The sequence below is a fragment of the Taudactylus pleione genome, unplaced genomic scaffold (genome assembly GCF_031769625.1).
Source record: "Taudactylus pleione unplaced genomic scaffold, aTauple2 ptg000407l, whole genome shotgun sequence".
Classification (NCBI taxonomy): Eukaryota; Metazoa; Chordata; class Amphibia; order Anura; family Myobatrachidae; genus Taudactylus; species Taudactylus pleione.
In genome coordinates, this window is record NW_028284809.1 from 1208836 (window position 1) to 1227830 (window position 18995).

An 18995-nucleotide genomic window follows, 5' to 3' on the forward strand; every position below is an offset into this window, starting at 1 on the left:
GAAAAGGGACCTAAATCATGCGCTAGACGCGGTTACTGTATGTGGGCGCTACCTTACATACATGTCTATTACAGATATTATAAAACACTTCAAATACAATCAGTCAGCCAACTCGCCCTCTCCTCTACCTATACTATGGCGGTAAACCCAAGCAACTGGATTAACGCCAACATTTAACCTGCTACATATAATTACTGTACGAGACAGCCAGTGTGATAAGGAAAAGCATTATTACAGATAACAGATTATAGAATTTGGAGAATGCTTATCCGGTAATAATAGAACACTTTTACATTTTAAAAAAGAAGAAGGTGTTCGTGGGTCATTGGCACAGGCCAGCGTGGGTCATTGGCACAGGCCAGCGTGGGTCATCGGCACAGGCCAGCGTGGGTCATCGGCACAGGCCAGCGTGGGTCATCGGCACAGGCCAGCGTGGGTCATCGGCACAGGCCAGCGTGGGTCGTGCAAAAGCAAAATTAAAACCTTATAAATATGGGGACGGGGATAAGAGAACATGGAGAGGGGAGGTCTCCCGGCCGCCCGGACACAGTCTCCAAGCTTTGCCGCTGTCCTGCAGTGATTGGGGTAAGGGAATCAGTGGTTGTGATGGGGGGGACAGCAGAGGGACAATGTGTCCTTGGCGTCTCTCAGAGATGAGTGCAGCAGCTCAGCGGTGCCCAGTGCGTCCTCTCTGCATCACACGTGCTCCACCCCGGGTGACTCCTAGATACCACCAGGACCAGTTCATATCAAAACACTGGAGACTGGAACCCGTGTGGAGCCTCCTCGCTTTGGGACCACAATTCGATCATCACTGTCCGACTCAGTCAGCAGACCTGGGGGTAAGGGAAATAGAAGTGAAGACAAAAAAAAAATCAATACTATGTGCTCCTTGACATGGCAAGATTTCAGGATCTCCTCCTTTGAGAACAAAGAAGACATTTCTAGAAAAGACATCAGACGTATACACTTGTCTTCAGACCCATCACCCGCCAGGTCGCTCCCATTCTCTCCCACCCTCATTCACCCTAGCGACTGCCTCACATCATCTAGGAGACTACAGACTACCTGGTACCCCCACATCTCCCATACCTGAGGTGGCATTGGCACATTCGTCACAACTTCCCTAACAGATGCCAGGACTGCACTCACCCACACCATGTGACATATGCGTCATGTGCTGGCTACCACCATCTGGCCGGTTACAGTCTGTAAGTAAGCCATTGTATATTGTACTCCGTGGGTGGAGGGGGCCCCTGGTGTACTGTGTACTCCGTGGGTGGAGGGGGCCCCTGGTGTACTGTGTACTCTGTGGGTGGAGGGGGCCCCTGGTGTACTGTGTACTCTGTGGGTGGAGGGGGCCCCTGGTGTACTGTGTACTCTGTGGGTGGAGGGGGCCCCTGGTGTACTGTGTACTCTGTGGGTGGAGGGGGCCCCTGGTGTACTGTGTACTCTGTGGGTGGAGGGGGCCCCTGGTGTATTGTGTACTCTGTGGGTGGAGGGGGCCCCTGGTGTATTGTGTACTCTGTGGGTGGAGGGGGCCCCTGGTGTATTGTGTACTCTGTGGGTGGAGGGGGCCCAGGATGCAGTCAGTCACTAGTTACAGCGAGGGTCGCACGCCCACAAGTCTTCCCACACTTTCACTGTGCTTGCGGCAGGCAATCAGTATGCCTATGGTATAAAAAGAGTGGTTGCTGAGATGACTTGGGCACAGGAGGTGGGCACCCTTCTGGAAGGGAACATGGGTGCACCCAATTAGGGTGGTTAATTACCTGCGCCACACAAGGAAATGCTATTCAAAGAAATAGCACTTTCTCCATGGGGGAAATCCACAGATTCTGCATAAACCGTGCGATCAATGTGTTACCCCATGTGTACAACCCCCAATTGTGCCTTTTCCTCCGAGGGGAGATGAAGCACAGGTTTTACACCGCTAACTGGATTTGCGGCCGCGGGGTAATTAGCCTGGATTTACCCCGTAGAGTAATGGATGCCATACGTAGTAGTATTTCTGAAATAAGTTGGATAAGGTGTCCGTCGCATGACTAGGAGTGAGCTGTAACCCAACATCCCTGGCAAGGTCTCCAGCGCGATTACACCTTAAAGCGCCATCTCTACACCATAGGCCTACGTTATACTATACATTAATATACAAAGCTCCAGCCATGGATTTTGATTTTTGCTCCAGTGTACGGGGAACAGCACGTTCTATGTGGCTGTAAGCACATAACTAGAACACATGGACCCTTACTTCTTATACAGAGAGATCCTAGACCTCCGCACTGTTCCCGAACACTAGTGTGTGAATCCTGCATCTCTGCCCGGAAGCCCCACAGGACGCTCAGTACAGCGGCTCCATTCACCACAGATCTCTAAGCTGAACCTCATCTATGATCTCATCTCATGCTGTATAATACATGAGCTAGGAGACGGCCAGCTACATCCATCACCTGCCCAGACCACTCGCGTTCTCCAATAAGGTACAATATAGCCACCTATAGCAATCAGGACTGTGTGGAAGATAAATGAGCAAACGCCTGCAGGGAACCAAAGTATCTCTATTTGTGTCCAGCTCTGCAGTGAAATCATGGCGATGAAGGAGCCCCTGCGACGTGGGGAGACCCGTATGACGTGCGGTGAAGGAGCAACGTGGGGAGACCCGTATGACGGGCGGTGAAGGAGCCCCTGCGACGTGGGGAGACCCGTATGACGGGCAGTAAAGGAGCCTCTGCGACGTGGGGAGACCCGTATGACGGGCGGTAAAGGAGCCCCTGCGACGTGGGGAGACCCGTATGACGGGCGGTAAAGGAGCCCCTGCGACGTTGGGAGACCCGTATGACGGGCGGTAAAGGAGCCCCCGCGACGTGGGGAGACCCGTATGACGGGCGGAAAAGGAGCCCCTGCGACGTGGGGAGACCCGTATGACGGGCGGTAAAGGAGCCCCTGCGACGTGGGGAGACCCGTATGACGGGCAGTAAAGGAGCCTCTGCGACGTGGGGAGACCCGTATGATGGGCGGTGAAGGAGCCCCTGCGACGTGGGGAGACCCGTATGACGGGCAGTGAAGGAGCCCCTGCGACGTGGGGAGACCCGTATGACGGGCAGTGAAGGAGCCCCTGCGACGTGGGGAGACCCATATGACGTGCGGTGAAGGAGTGACGTGGGGAGACCCGTATGACGTGTGGTGAAGGAGCCCCTGCGACGTGGGGAGACCCGTATGACAGGCGGGGAATGAGCCCCTGCGACGTGGGGAGACCCGTATGACGGGCGGTAAAGGAGCCCCTGCGACGTAGGGAGACCCGTATGACGGGCAGTAAAGGAGCCCCTTCGACGTGGGGAGACCCGTATGACGGGCGGTATTAGGAAAACATCCAACATAAAACGACCACGCACCTTGGGAGAACATTTCTGCCTTTTTCCGATCCTTCACTATAAAGAGTGCGGTCACCAGGAAGAAGGCTCCGCCCACCACCCCCACAAAGGCGCAGAGCATGAGGGCGTACTCCAGGCTGCGGAACTTCAGAAGGGTGGAGTCTGGTTTCCCGCTGCGGATCCGGTCGGATATCTGAGGAGTAAAACGGAACGATAGATGCTGAGCTCACCATAACCAAAGCTTATATGTAGCTACATGTTTTATGTGGCGCAACACACAGCGCAATATATATATATATATATAGCCTTTTTAGCAAACTACAAGGGACGTCTAGCTAGTGGCAGCCTAGGCTCTGTGACAAACACTATGCTCAGTCCTGTATTACTGTATAGTGAGAGCAAAGCCGTCTCCAAGACAACGCAACATTTGAAGTCACCGAATAGTTACACACACTTCATCCATGTTCTATCCTACTTTCCCGGAAGTGTTGTAAGACAGTAATTAAAGCACCAACACTTTCCATAATGAAATGTTCCTATATGAAAAGGATGCAAAGCCCTCAGATCCAGCATGCAGAGAGACTTACCACCCCAATGAGATAGGGGCTGCCGGCGTCCCCCAGCAGGTGCGACACCATGATCTGCATGGCCTCCGCTGTGGAGCGTCTGGTGGGGATGACAACGTACTGAAAGCAGATGAGGGGTTGGGGAGGAAGAAGAGACGGTTACTGAACCCCACAAAGACCAGGAAGTGGACGTATCCATTTACTAACTGAAACAAGACGTACAGAAATCCAGTCGGCATTTATAGTATTTGCTAGTTAGATACGTACATTGAGTCTCCCATATGCAAATATTCCAAAATACAGAATTTTGAGACTGAACCTGTAATAGAAGTTCTCTCTGCAGATGCCCCTGGAAACAACAGGTGATTATGGTGCACACGCTAGATGCATAGATGCAATCGGGCTGATTCTGAGTCGGAAGCAAAGCAAAGAGCATGGAACTTTACACCTTGGTAACACCATGCTGCACTGCAAGGGGGGGGGGGGGGGGGGGGTCAGGTTTAACATGTGCAAAGACATTTAGATTCAGGGGAGGGGTGTCCTAACATCTAACTTGCAGTGCTACAATAACGCGCTCCAGCATTTGTGGGCTATATGCATAAGCAGCCAGTACTTACGCCGCATGCAAAAAATTTGCCACCCTCCCCCAAACGCTGACTTCCTGTCGCTCGCTTTGCAAATAAACCCTCTCTGCGACTGCATCTAAAATAATTTGCTGCACGTGCGCAGTGAAAAAAAAGGCCAAAAACAAAAAACTCGGCTGCACTGCCTCCGACAGTATTAGGCCCTAGGTCAGGCAGTAACTTCTTACAACCTGCAGATGGCAGTATTACACACAGCATTTTTTTTTTTTGGACCAGCTCTTAAATCTGTCCGCTCTGCCAACATATACAAGTCAGGTCCGGCGGTCTTTATTGCACCAATTATTTCAGAAACTTTGAAGTTGGCCGTTGAAAATGCAGTGTACGATCAGCTTTGCCGCAGAGATGTGCAGCCCTGTTTTGGCTCGGATCTTCCCGCCAAGTTCGAATCTCAGAACGCTCTACACTTTAACTCCATAGTCCCTTCTGACCCCTTCGGTCACTGCCAATTCTCCTCCACACAGATTACCACCGCTCACTCCGGCCTCCGAGAGCCCTCCCGGGCTGCCCCAAACCTATTGGCCTCCCTTCACTTGCTCCATCAGACTCCCCCCATCACTTCAAACACTCACTAACAACTTACATACACAGACGTATGTTCCAGACCTCTGTCCGATTTATTCTTTCCCTCCTATCACCTCTACCCTCTTGTATCTCCCCAATACCCCAACTCCTTCTCCTCTACAGAACATTACAAGCTTTTATGAGAGAGCCCTCCCGCTCCTCTCGTTTCATCCCCCCCCTTAGGCTCACTCCCTTACCAAGGCGATTGGTATACATTAATAACTATGCCTGCACATGTAATTATGTATAGATGTCATTTTGATACTTTGTTTATTGCTCTGTACGATGCTGCAAAACTTTGTGGTGCACTATAAATAAGCGCTAATCATCAAAATAATAATAATCCCCTATTCTAATTCTCTCTCTATAGGAACATTTTATTTTAATAATTTTTACCAGGTCATCAAAGGATTGTCAGGCCACCCATGTCCCTTCCTGCTAACTACAGGTCTGGTGCAACCCAACCCCAACCTCTGATGGAATGGTGGGTCCAATATTATATGCACTATACAAATGTCACTCCTGTGATGAGGTTTAGGGCGAATCTGTCTGAACAGCCCCATGTACGCACTAAACATATCATATGCCAACATTGAAGACCTATAAAACAAGCACACTATCTACACACAGACAGACCTGACCTTTGCTACATCACACAGCTGCTAATCAGTTGGCATTTGTACCCTGGCCGCTGTCCGTGGCATAGAATGGATTAAGCCAGACAATCGGAGCATCAGCTAACACCCCCCCAATTCCAGCTGTAACTCTCTGCCCTCCCCGATAACTCACCAGCAGAATGTCAGCCACAATAGCCCAGTTCAAGGACAGCAGAGTCTCACCGATGAAGATAAAAACCTGCAGGGGGGTAGGAAAATGACACTCGGGTAGGTAAGAAGGGCATAGAACGGGCATCTCGCACTTACGCTGAACATGTAACAGGCTGCGTGTGCATATAAACAGGCGCGCGCAGTAGATTGAGAAAAAATGAGCAGGCGCCGCAGAGACAGACGCCTCTAAGACCTCAGCTATGTCAGCATTCATGAGGACGCCGCCCCCCTATCCTATACACAGCAGCATCAGTGATGTCACCAGTGAGGAGAGGCTGCACTCTCATTGGCTCAGTGCACGGTGCCTCCATTGTGTGTAGGTGGCGGCGCTTCGTTAAAGAACAGCGATTCCCGGGTCTACTCACATAGGTGGCCACAAGGCTGGTGTCTGCGAAGACCAAGGATAGGTACAGGAACGGGGCCGAGCTCAGAAGTCCGCAGGCACACACCAAGGGGTCCGCACGGGGGTTCACCTTCCGGTAACGTTTACTGATCTCCACTCCAGTTCCAACCCCCAACAGACCAGTCACGACCGTGATGAGCCCAAAAATCAGACTGTAATGCAAGAGGGGTGGTTAGGGGGACTGGATTGTTGTGTACATGGTCTATACATCATGGCCAGGGCAAGCCGGTCCTCACCTGTCATCATATTTACAGAGAGCGCCCTGACACTGCTCATCCTTGTATAACACGGCCCGTGCCCGCATCAGGAAAGTGGGGGCCCAAAGAGCGAGGGCTCCGGTAACGAAAGCCACAGTGGTGAATCCAAGCGTTGACAGCAGAAAGCTAGGACTAGAGAGAGAGACGCACGTTAATGCCGCGAGCGCCAAGGGGCAGAGGGTGACGTATATTACAACACAGTTACCACCCACTTTTTCAGCAGAGCTTTCACATCGGATGCCCAGGAAGTGTGGGTCAGGGGTCTCTCCGTTCTCCTCTCCACAGCACCCCTAGGTGGCTCTTTCACAAAGATGACCAGCAGCACAACAGCGATAAGTCCCAGAGCTGGGGTCACCTGTCCCCCCAAAATCAGGCATCAGTTTAGATAACATACACAGCACAGAGAGTAAGTTATGCTGTATACACACGCAGCGATCAGACAATGATAACGATATCGCTGTCTGATCATCCTGCATGCTCCCTGGTGTGCTGGATGATCGATATGCATCATCCAGCACACCACCAACTTACCAGCGACTATAGCAACCTGCGTTCAACGATCGCGGGTCCCTATCGTAAACTGCTCGATATCGAGCAGGTCGGCCAGCATGCACGGCCGATGGACGACATCACTATTGTCCATACGTGCCCGAGCATCGCTGGTCGTTGGCAAGCTGGTAAGGAGAAAAAAAATGAACGATTACCATATGAACGGTATCGTTATCGTTCAAATTCTGCATTAAAATCGCTCCGTGTGTACGGCGCTTAATACAGACAGCAGCACACTGGAAGGTATAAACACCTGCAACATAGCGGTGCTTGGCCATAGGTTTAAAATGAGACCACGCTATTGGTTTAATGCAGAAAAAAAATAAAAAATTATTAGCACGAAAAACAATATTTAAGATGGTTGCCACAAACGCTCTCCCGCAGGGATCACGGATCCCTATGACATCGCCTCCTCCTCACTTTGGTGGGAATAATGCCGGCCTTGATACAAGTATGAGGGTAAGCGGTTTTATACGGCATAGACGTACATGTGATAAAGAGCCTAAATTATACTTTTCCCCTGGTATGCTGGCATGCTGGTGGCATCTACGGAGTCCGCAGATAATATGTACCGTACGCCTATCTTGCTGAACATGGAGATAAACAGAAGACCTCTCGCTTTTAGAAAGACGATCTCAAACAATTTTGGATCCAGTCCTCTCACTCACCCGTAATGCCCAGTGCCAGTCTCCGCCGGCAGCGCTGGTCACCTTTGATCCCAGAATGTATCCAAGGCCACTGTAATAGGGGAAAACCACAAGAGCTTAAGTATGAAAGAGGAGCACGTCTGCTGCACAGGTATCAGCGATCCTCTTTATCTGCACTGAGGTACCGTTTATACTCCAGTATAAACTGAGTTTTTCAGCACATTTTTTGTGCTGAAATAGTACCCCCTCGGCTTATACTCGAGTGAGTCCGGTCAGCGCTACACACTGCCAAACACACAGCCGCCTGGGGCCGGCAGCTGTGTGTTTGCTGTAATCAGCAGCCGCTGAGAGTCTGTCAGACTCATCGGCTGCTGCTGCTCCCACTGCGGGAGCCATCTTCCGGCTCCCGCAGTGGGTGATGGGAGAGACGTCGTCATGAGTAATGATGTCTCTCCCATGCACAGCGGCCGGAGGAGCCGTTAGCGGCGGGACCAGGAGCGGGGGTTTCAGGTAAGTGATTTTTTTTTTTTTTAATTCTTATCACATCTCTCTCTACTGGGGGGGCGGGTGGTTGCGGACTACAGGGGGCACTACCAGAGGGCACAACCAGGGGGCAATTACTACAGGGGCACTACCAGAGGGCGATTACTACAGGAGGCACTAAAAGGGGGGATTACTACAGGGGGCACTACCAGGGGGGGGATTACTACAGGGGGCACTACCAGGGGGGGGGATTACTACAGGGGGCATTACTACAGGGGGGAATTACTACAGTGGGCACTAAAAGGGGGGATTACTACAGGGGGGATCACCACTGAGTGCACTACCAGGGGGATTACTACTGGGGGCACAGCCAGGGGGAATTACTACTGGGGGCACTACCAGCTGCTGCCATTTCCCACCCTAGGCTTATACTCGAGTCAATAAGTTTTCCCAGTTTTTTGGGGTAAAAGTAGGTACCTCGGCTTATATTCGGGTCGGCTTCGAGTACCCCCGAAATGAATGATACAGGCCTGTGTAACCCTACGTTGTACACCTGCGCTGGGTTTACCGAGCACAAGAAGCTTTATATAGAAGCTGTCAGTATGGATGTGCCGGAATAACCTGCGTTCTGTCCCAGCAGACTATGCGCAATTCAGAATGAGTGTGGCAGCCAACGTCAGACAAAAGCGTTTACACGGGACACTTACCAGCCCACCGGGATGGCGAAGTAGAAGAAAGACAGCATGCGGCTGCGCTGGTCTGCCAGGAAGAGGTCGGCGATGATGGTGGGGGCGATGGTGGAGTAGCTGGCCTCACCCACCCCGACCAGTCCTCGGGTGAGCAGGAACAGGGGGAAGTGCTGGGAACAAGTGCAAAGGTGACAGTCATACAGGTTCCTAGGCTGGACAACCCGCAGCTCTGCAGTCTTAGTGGTGCCCTGGAGGATGCTGGGACTTCTAATCCCACAACAGACTGCCGCAGGTTGCCCATCCCTGCCGGGTGGTAAGGAGACACTTGGCGCAGTGCGTTACCTGACTGGGAATGAAGGAGCTGCAGAGGGTGACGACAGACCAGAAGGAGATACCGCAGCACATGATGTATTTCCGGTTGTATCTGTCTCCCAAGTACCCGAACACCGGTGCCAGCACCATGTAACTACAAATGAATACTGGAGACAGAGAGACACACGTCATATCCAGGGGGGTAAAGACTGGGAGAAACAAGGAGGGGGGGGAGGGGGGGGGGGGTTTGAATCATCACTATTCACTAACGCCTGGGAAGTACAATATAAATCTAATTGTTTCTTATCGGCTCATTTTCACCATTGCAGGCCAGAATTGTCGAATCTATCTAAAAATAAATTTTTTGCCACACTGCTAACATCAGGCACCCAGTGCCAACCTGACTTAGACGAGGCTGTACACTGGTGCCAGCCAACAGAGGGAGCAGAGAGCGACAGAAATGCCCCTACCGGAAATACAATCCTGGGCGAGTACCCACCGCTACGGATCCACACTGCCTCCTACCATAGCCCATCCAGGCTAGAGGCAAGCCCTACAGATACAGCCTCCTCCTCCCCTACCCGAAGCCCACCAAACCGCATGGGAGGTGCGGGGTTGGATGGTGGGCACTGTGTGCTGCTGCTGCTGCTCACTCACTGTGCCGGTCTGCCCTCCCCCCCAATGCATGAAGGGTGTTGGCTAACAGGTGATCAACGCAAGAGTTACCTTTAATGCATTCATTTACCTAGCATGTGTGTTAGATTTAGTGATATTTGTGTGTAAACCTAACATAGGTCTGCATGAATCTATAAAATAAAACAAAAATAAAAGTGCGGGTCTAGCTAGACTTTATTAGTAATGGAGTATGTCCCCTACCGCTCTCATAGCCATAGCACATAAAGAATAATAGATCAGGTATTCTCCGACACACTTGTAGCAATGTAATGGTTTCTGCCCCCAATGTGCAATCACCAATCTGAACAAGTCATGTGTAATCTCGAGGCTGCAAAAATCCCTCCCACTCCTATCTGAACCTCCTCAAACAATACCAGAAGTCCCACCGGCAGCAGACAGACAATCACAGGTGCTTAATGCTGCAGTACCTGTTTGTACTAAGCCTGAATCACTGTCCTTGATCTGAAAGGCAAGTTCAATGGCCGGGAGCACACCTGTAAGAGAGCAGACAACGTGGATGAGACCCTTTATTGGTACAAAGACACAGAAATACCAGCGACCCCAATGCCTACACTGCAAGATAAAATCAGCTCCTTTAACCTGGACTCCAATAAGATTGGGGCTGAATCCAAAAAAAAAAGGAGATAAATCATTTTAAATCAATAACAGTCATGTACGTAAAGGGAGCAGTACCTCAGACAGCCAGTGGGTGGCATGCGGACATTCCGTAGACTGGTGTTCCCTGAATCCAGTCCTCGGGGAACCCTTACAGTGCATGTTTTCCAAGTCTCCTGCGAATCTCTTAAATTGTGTGTCAGTCAGGAATTAATACATTTGTGGTCCAGCAAGGAGATATGGAAAATATGCAGTTAGGGTGCATGGAGGACTAGAGATGGGAAACACTGCCATAGACCAGTGCTTCTCAAACTAGATCATTAAGACACTAACAGTCCAGGTTTTAAGGCTATCCATGCTTTAGCACAGGTGACTTAATTAGTATCTCAGTCATTTTGATTTAACCATCTATGCTCAAACATGGATATCCTTAAAACCTGGACTGTTAAGGTGCCTTGAGGGCAGAATTTGAGAAGCACGGCCATAGACACTAGTGGAAAAGCTGGAAGGGCCATATCGGTCCCGCAGGTTGTCTAAGGCCGGTATTTAAAGAATATACAAATATACATCCTCTACAGCAGGGGTGGGGAACATTTTTTCTGCCGAGGGCCATTTCGATATATATGTGTGACATCACACGGGGGTGGGACCAAAAACGTGGGTGATTACAGCAATGATCAGAGCATCCCCAGGTGCTGTAAGGGCAGCAGTGTGACTGTCGAAAGCGTCCTAAATATGCGCGGCACTCCATTATTATTATTGTCATTTATTTATATGGCGCCACAAATGTTCCGCAGCGCCTTACAAAGTACATAAACAAGTTGTAGACAAGCGACTTACAGAACAATACAATACAGGATCAGGACATGGATAATATACATTGCTACATTAGTGACCATAACACCCAGATAAGCAACAGAACATAAGCAGCCAAGTGTTAGGTGCCCTAGTGGTGAGTAAGAAGTAGATGAAAGTAAAGTAGGGAGAAGCACAAGAGGGTAGAGGGCCCTGCTCATAAGAGCTTACATTCTAAAAGGGGAGGGGAAGACAAACAGGGGTGACACAGATGGGGTAGGTGGGGAGGAAGGAGCATGTAGCAGGGAGTTAGGATGAGAGCTGGAAGGCTTTGATGAAGTAGCGGGTCTTGAGAGCCCGTTTTAAGGATTGTAGAGAGGTGGAGAGTCTGATGGGGAGAGGGAGAGAGTTCCAGAGGTGGGGAGCAGCGCGGGCAAAATCTTGGAGGTGGGAGTGGGAGGAAGTAATCAGCTGGCATGAGAGGTGGCGTGTATTAGTTGAACGAAGGGAGCGGAGAGGAGAGTGAAGGGAGATGAGATCTGAGATGTATATGGGAGAAGATTGGGTGAGGGCTTTGTAAGCGAGAGTGAGAACCTTAAATTGGATTCTAAAAGGGAAGGGGAGCCAGGGGAGGGCTTGTAGGAGAGGGGAGGCAGATGTAGAGCGTTTGGAGAGGAAGATAAGCCGAGCAGCAGCATTGAGGACAGACTGGAGAGGACAGATATACAGTAGTCCAATCTGGAGATGACCAGTGAGTGTATGAGGGTTATTGTAGCATCCTGGGTGAGAAAGGGTCTGATCTTAGAAATATTTTTGAGATGGAAAGACAAGACTGTGAGAGGTTCTGGATATGTGGTTTGAAGGAGAGGGATGAGTCCAGGATAACTCCAAGACAGCGCACTTTGGGACTAGATGAGATAGTTATACCATCAATTGATAAAGAAATAGTGGGAAGTGAGGTTATGTGGGAGGGTGGGAAGACGATCAGCTCTGTCTTAGCCATATTAAGTTTAAGAAATCGCTGGGACATCCAGGAAGAGATAGAGAGACAGTTGGAGATACGAGTCAGAAGAGAGGGGGAGAGATCAGGGGAGGAAAGGTAGATCTGAGTATCATCAGCATAGAGATGATAATGGAGGTCAATAGAGCTGATGAGTTCACTTGGAGAGGACCAAGAACAGAACCTTGGGGAACACCTACTGTAAGAGGCTGTGGGGGGAAGAGAAATCATGAGAGGAAACGGAGAAAGATCGGTCAGAGAGGTAGGATGACAGCCAGGAGAGGGCGGTGTCACATAGACCAAGGGAGTGAATGATATATAGCAGGAGAGGGTGATCCACAGTGTCAAAAGCAGCAGAGAGATCAAGGAGAATGAGAAGAGGAGTAGTGGCCCTTTGATTCTGATTGATTGCATAGATTCTGGCTGCAGGGTGCCATTCTAGGCACCATGTTAGCCAGGCGAGACCAGCAGAAAAAAAGCTCAGCGTGCATTATACGTCCCCCGGCCTAAAGTTCCCCATCCCGGCTCTACAGCCATGGTCAAAAGTTTTGAGGTTGACACAAGTATTGGTTTTCACAAAGTTTGCTGCTTCAGTGTTTTTAGATTTTACTATGGTATACTGAGGTAACATTACAAGCATGACATAAGTGTCAGATGTTACTATGGTATACTGAAGTAATATTACAGCATTTCATAAGTGTCAGATGTTACTATGGTATATTGACAATTACATTACAGCATTTAATAAGTGTCAAAGGCTTTTATTGACAATTACATTAAGTTTATGCAAAAAGTCAATATTTGCAGTGTTGACCCTTCTTTTTCAAGACCTCTGCAATTCGCCCTGGCATGTTGTCACTCAGCTTCTGGGCCACATACTGACTGATGGCCGCCCATTCTTACCTAATCAATGCTTGGAGTTTGTCAGAATTTGTGGGTTTTTGTTTGTCCATCCGCCTCTTGAGGATTGACCACAAGTTCTCAATGGGATTAAGGTCTGGGGAGTTTCCTGGCCATGGACCCAAAATTTAGATGTTTTGTTCCCCGAGCCACTTAGTTATCACTTTTGCCTGATGGCAAGGTGCTCCATCATGCTGGAAAAGGCATTGTTCATCACCAAACTGTTCTTGGATGGTTGGGAAAAGTTGCTCTTAGAGGATGTTTTGGTACCAATCTTTATTCATGGCTGTGTTCTTAGGCAAAATTGTGAGTGAGACCACTCCCTTGGCTAAGAAGCAACCCCACACGTGAATGGTCTCAGGATGCTTTACTGTTGGCATGACACAAGACTGATGGTAGCACTCAGCTTTCCTTCTCCGGACAAACGATTTTCCAGATGCCCCAAACAATCTGGAAGGGAATTCATCAGAGAAAATAACTTTACCCCAGTCCTCACCAGTCCAATCCTTGTACCTTTTGCAGAATATCAATCTGTCCCTGATGCTTTTCCTGGAGAGAAGTGGCTTCTTTGCTGCCCTTCTTGACACCAGGCCATCCTCCAAAAGTCTTTGCTTCACTGTACATGCCTGATGCATTCCTGAGCAAGCTCTGCACTGGTGGTGCCCCGATCCCGCAGCTGAATCAACTTTAGGAGACGTCCTGGCTCTTGCTGGACGTTCTTGGGCGCCCTGAAGCCTTCTTCGCAACTATTGAGCTTCTCTCCTTGAAGTTCTTGATGATCCGATAAATGGTTGATTTAGGTGCAATCTTAACTAGCAGCAATATCCTTGCCTGTGAAGCCTTTTTTGTGCACGTGTTTCCTTGCAGGTAACCATGGTTAACAGAGGAAGAACAATGATTTCAAGCTTCCATTCTAACTCAATCAGAATGACAGAGTGATCTGCAGCCTTGTACTCAACACTCTCACCTGTGTTAACGATAGAATCACTGACATGATGTCAGCTGGTCCTTTTTGTGGCAGGGCTGAAATGCAGTGGAAATGTTTTTGGGATGAAGTTCATTGTCATGGCAAAGAGGGACTTTGCAATTAATTGCAATTCATCTGATCTCTCTTCATGACATTCTGGAAAATATGCAAATTGCCATCATAAAAACTAAAAGCAGCAGACTTTGTGAAAACCAAAACTTGCGTTATTCTCAAAACTTTTGGCCACGGCTATACAAATACAAAATTCTGCAACAAGCAGACCGGCTATGTATATCACAGGTACCGTATCAGTTAAACCTCTTATCAGAGAATGTTAAAAAGAAAAAAATATTTGAACAGGAAGCACTTGGGTACACGGATATCGCCAAGAACAGCATGCATGTAATCCGGAGAGTTTATTGAGGGAGGAATGCATCTAAAGGACGGCTTTTGTTACCTTCAAAAACAGACACTGGCAGTAGCCGCTCACCTATAATTACTAGCATTGTGCCCCTGGAAGAACAGTGTTCCACAACAACCAATCGGATTACAGTTTGCAAGTGAAACCCAGCAAAAAATGCAAGCGCTTGAGTGGCTGGTATGGGTCAAAGAACATGTATGTAGCATCATGATACCTAATGAGGATTTAGTCAATCTTTAATTGGAAAAATATTTCAATCACAAATATTTTAAAAGCCCCAACAATTTTATGATTGGGGGGGGGGGGGGGGGGAGCTAAAATCTCATTAAATGCATGCAGTCAAGTGGGCTAATTACATGTGGACTAAAAAAAAAAAAAAAAATACAAAATAACGAAAATTCAAGATTTTTTTTTTTTTTAAAGGGTGCGCTGTGTCCTGTCTGACGCTCTGGAGGATGCAGGTATTATTGGTGTAATTGGGGTGCAGGGTGTTTGTGAGGTTGCTTCAGGACAGGAGGTGGAGCAGGGTGAAGTTGTACATGTTAATAATTATCTGTTAATGTGATAAGCAGCTGGTAAACAAATCCCTGTTAATGTATGAGCTTTGTGCAAAGGACGAGTGGGCTAACACTTCATTCTGAACGTTATATGGAGTTGGTCATTTGCAACGTGTAGAGCAGACAGCTTGAGTGTTTAAGTCTAAGAGCCATAAGTCAACTAATTTACGTGCATGTATTAAAAGTCGGCTTCATAAGCGCACATACATGATGCTCCCCAGCAATTACCAGCGAGAACTCGGACAATTTTCTCATGGAAGGAAGTAGATTAGTTTCAGCAGCTCTAAAGCGGGGTACACACTGTACAATTATATATCAGACCATCGCAGTATTTGAGGCTATGACAGTGGATTGTATGATGTGTACGCACATACAATCTGCTTTTACCTCTGATAAATCGGTCTTAACTTATGATCGCATCTTCTGGGAAGTTCATAAGTTGCTATACATCTGGTCATGGTATCGGAAGCATTTTGCAGTGTGTACGCACTAATGACAGATCTGCCGACAGGTCTTCATATAACTGTGGGCGTGCTTATGTAAATCTGCGCAGTGTGACCACGGACACGATCTATCCTTCAAACCGATACAAGAGATAAATCGGAGGATCGGAAGAAACAATTGTACAGCGTGTACCCAGCTCAAGGCTCAGCTAAGCTGGCAATTAGTGAATAAGTACTGGTTACTCAGGTGCGCAGAATGATGGCGCGCTGGGCAGCCATGCAGGTTACAATAATGTTTGTATAACATAGGGCAATGCTGACTATTTAAGCCAAATGTATTCCTCGACCCGTCTCACTGATCCAGCCGGAGTCTCACCTGCCACAGTGAAACGATCCATGTAGTTCAGGAGATTAATGTAGAAGAGGACACCCACGATGATGGCGGATCGTCGGTACGAGATGCCGGTCAGCGACTCCACATCCTGCACTCCACGCCCCTCGCTCTCCTCTTCATCATCCGATGCGCGAGTTTCTGGCCCGCCGTCCCTCATCTCCTCAGTGTTATCCGCCCGTGTCAGGAAAGGGGCCGTGTCGTCGTAACCATGACGTGACTCCATATTGTCTCACCCCCAAAACTGTGAAACCTGTTGAGAGGAAGAGAGGCGGCTATATTGTATCACCAGTATATAATATATTGTATCACAACACACCTTTATTAATCATAATATAGCACCAACATACGCCACAGTGAGGGGACCCATGAAACAAGCCATCACAGGAAGTCAGGGACGTACACTGCAATGGCACAGGAGGTGATAGCGTGCTGACTGCAAGAGCTTACAATCTAAATAACTTGTACAAGAAAAAAAATACATAAGGCACACAAGTAAAGTATAAGACAAACGGGAGAAAAGGATTCATTATAGTACATGTGTTCCTAATGAATATTAATGGTAAAAGACAGGGACTAAAAGCCAATATCAAAAACCAGTTTGACTGGAAACAGAAACCTTGGCTGGACTGGTCACAGGATACACACCAGTGATGTAATAACGAGTGTGACAAACATAGGGGGGAGGCTGTAGATGCTGACACAGCGAGAGGAAGCAGCAACTCGTGTCATGTGTATCTGGGGGGGGGGGAAATAAAGACCAGTCCTGGAGACTGCTCTGATGTATATCTTCAGGACAGGATTCTAGGGTGAAATCACATTGGGTGATGGAGAGAAGAAGCCACCAGCCCCCGTGACCCGGTGTGTGTTCCCCATACAGAATGTGGGTAACACAGCATTGCTGACAGGTCACGGCCAGGCCGGGTATATGTATATAGTCTAATGTCGTCTCACAGCCCAAACTATCCCAGTGGTGTAACACTTACTGTTCTGCACTCGGATGGGACACTGCTGTCAGCGCCATGTTATATAAGGGCAAAGAAAGGTGTGTGTGTAAGTATGTATGTACGTATGCGTATTTATGTGTATGAATGTGTATAGACATGTTGATATATGTACATACGTATGTATCCATAGCACATACATACATACATGTACAGATATGTCAAGCTATATCCTTGCCGTTGGCGCAGAAAATCACGCCATGCATAGCAGAGACGCATGCCTGCAAGCAGATACGCGCGCTGCGTACGCAACTCCATAGGAACGCACACCGTAGCGTACAGTAGCGCATGTAGGGAATCGCATGGCGCGGTGTAAGCGCAAGTTTGTGTTTGTAGTGCGGTCAGCCACAATGTAACTCGGCACATCTGTATGTATGTATGTATGTATGTATATGTGAGCAGACTGTGTGACGTGAGCAATAATAATAATAATAATGATGATGATGAATATAGATGTGGCTACAGGCACCGCAGGAGACCGTAGCTGTGTCAGTGACCGCAGGCCGCCTGATGGCAGCAGTAACACAGAGAGAGGGAGGGAGCTGGCTCCGTCACTCACCGGTACCGGAGCCTCAGTCTCCCATCATCACACCAGCAGCCGCCGTCAGTCCCGGTCTATCTGGCCCCAGCTGCTCTCCCAGCCACTTCCGCTCCCGCAGCGGCCATCTTACTGCTCCCACGTCACGTGACGAGCACTCTGCAGCACCACGTGACTAGTAACACAGCGCGTGCCTGTGCCGGCGTCACCAGCATCAGCCTCTCTGCCCCTGTATCACCTCACCTGAGTCTCGCACCTGCCCCTGTATCACCTCACCTGCCCCTGTATCACCTCACCTGAGTCTCGCACCTGCCCCTGTATCACCTCACCTGAGTCTCGCACCTGCCCCTGTATCACCTCACCTGAGTCTCGCACCTGCCCCTGTATCACCTCACCTGAGTCTCTCACCTGCCCCTGTATCACCTCACCTGAGTCTCTCACCTGCCCCTGTATCACCTCACCTGCCCCTGTATCACCTCACCTGAGTCTCGCACCTGCCCCTGTATCACCTCACCTGAGTCTCTCACCTGCCCCTGTATCACCTCACCTGAGTCTCGCACCTGCCCCTGTATCACCTCATCTGCCCCTGTATCACCTCACCTGAGTCTCGCACCTGCCCCTGTATCACCTCACCTGAGTCTCTCACCTGCCCCTGTATCACCTCACCTGAGTCTCTCACCTGCCCCTGTATCACCTCACCTGAGTCTCGCACCTGCCCCTGTATCACCTCATCTGCCCCTGTATCACCTCACCTGAGTCTCGCACCTGCCCCTGTATCACCTCACCTGAGTCTCTCACCTGCCCCTGTATCACCTCACCTGAGTCTCTCACCTGCCCCTGTATCACCTCACCTGCCCCTGTATCACCTCACCTGAGTCTCTCACCTGCCCCTGTATCACCTCACCTGAGTCTCGCACCTGCCCCTGTATCACCTCACCTGCCCCTGTATCACCTCACCTGAGTCTCTCACCTGCCCCTGTATCACCTCACCTGAGTCTCGCACCTGCCCCTGTATCACCTCACCTGCCCCTGTATCACCTCACCTGAGTCTCGCACCTGCCCCTGTATCACCTCACCTGCCCCTGTATCACCTCACCTGAGTCTCGCACCTGCCCCTGTATCACCTCACCTGAGTCTCTCACCTGCCCCTGTATCACCTCACCTGAGTCTCGCACCTGCCCCTGTATCACCTCACCTGAGTCTCGCACCTGCCCCTGTATCACCTCACCTGAGTCTCTCACCTGCCCCTGTATCACCTCACCTGAGTCTCTCACCTGCCCCTGTATCACCTCACCTGCCCCTGTATCACCTCACCTGAGTCTCTCACCTGCCCCTGTATCACCTCACCTGAGTCTCTCACCTGCCCCTGTATCACCTCAC

General features: G+C 49.6%; 1 protein-coding gene across 1 annotated transcript; it reads right to left on the reverse strand.

The window, feature by feature from the left end:
- Nucleotides 1–211: 211 nt before the first annotated feature.
- Nucleotides 212–17843, reverse strand: SPNS1 (SPNS lysolipid transporter 1, lysophospholipid). Its single transcript, XM_088446893.1, has 13 exons — nucleotides 17637–17843; nucleotides 16059–16326; nucleotides 10413–10478; nucleotides 9340–9476; nucleotides 9016–9167; nucleotides 7847–7916; nucleotides 6842–6984; nucleotides 6609–6761; nucleotides 6335–6524; nucleotides 5932–5997; nucleotides 3959–4057; nucleotides 3393–3564; nucleotides 212–836 (listed from the first exon to the last, which is right to left on the reverse strand). Exons 2-13 carry the CDS (start codon nucleotides 16297–16299, stop codon nucleotides 745–747), a joined length of 1581 nt encoding a protein of 526 aa, XP_088303019.1. The 5' UTR covers nucleotides 16300–16326; nucleotides 17637–17843; the 3' UTR covers nucleotides 212–744.
- Nucleotides 17844–18995: the final 1152 nt, after the last annotated feature.

Bases quoted from the DNA above. Each gene is read 5' to 3' on its own strand.
- SPNS1 (XM_088446893.1), bottom strand. From the start codon at position 16,299: ATGGAGTCACGTCATGGTTACGACGACACGGCCCCTTTCCTGACACGG. The intron at 6,525-6,608 runs GTGAGGACCGGC...CTTGCATTACAG, and splicing joins CTCTGTAAATATGATGACAG to TCTGATTTTTGGGCTCATCA. The intron at 3,565-3,958 runs GTAAGTCTCTCT...TTTACTCCTCAG, and splicing joins GCCCCTATCTCATTGGGGTG to ATATCCGACCGGATCCGCAG.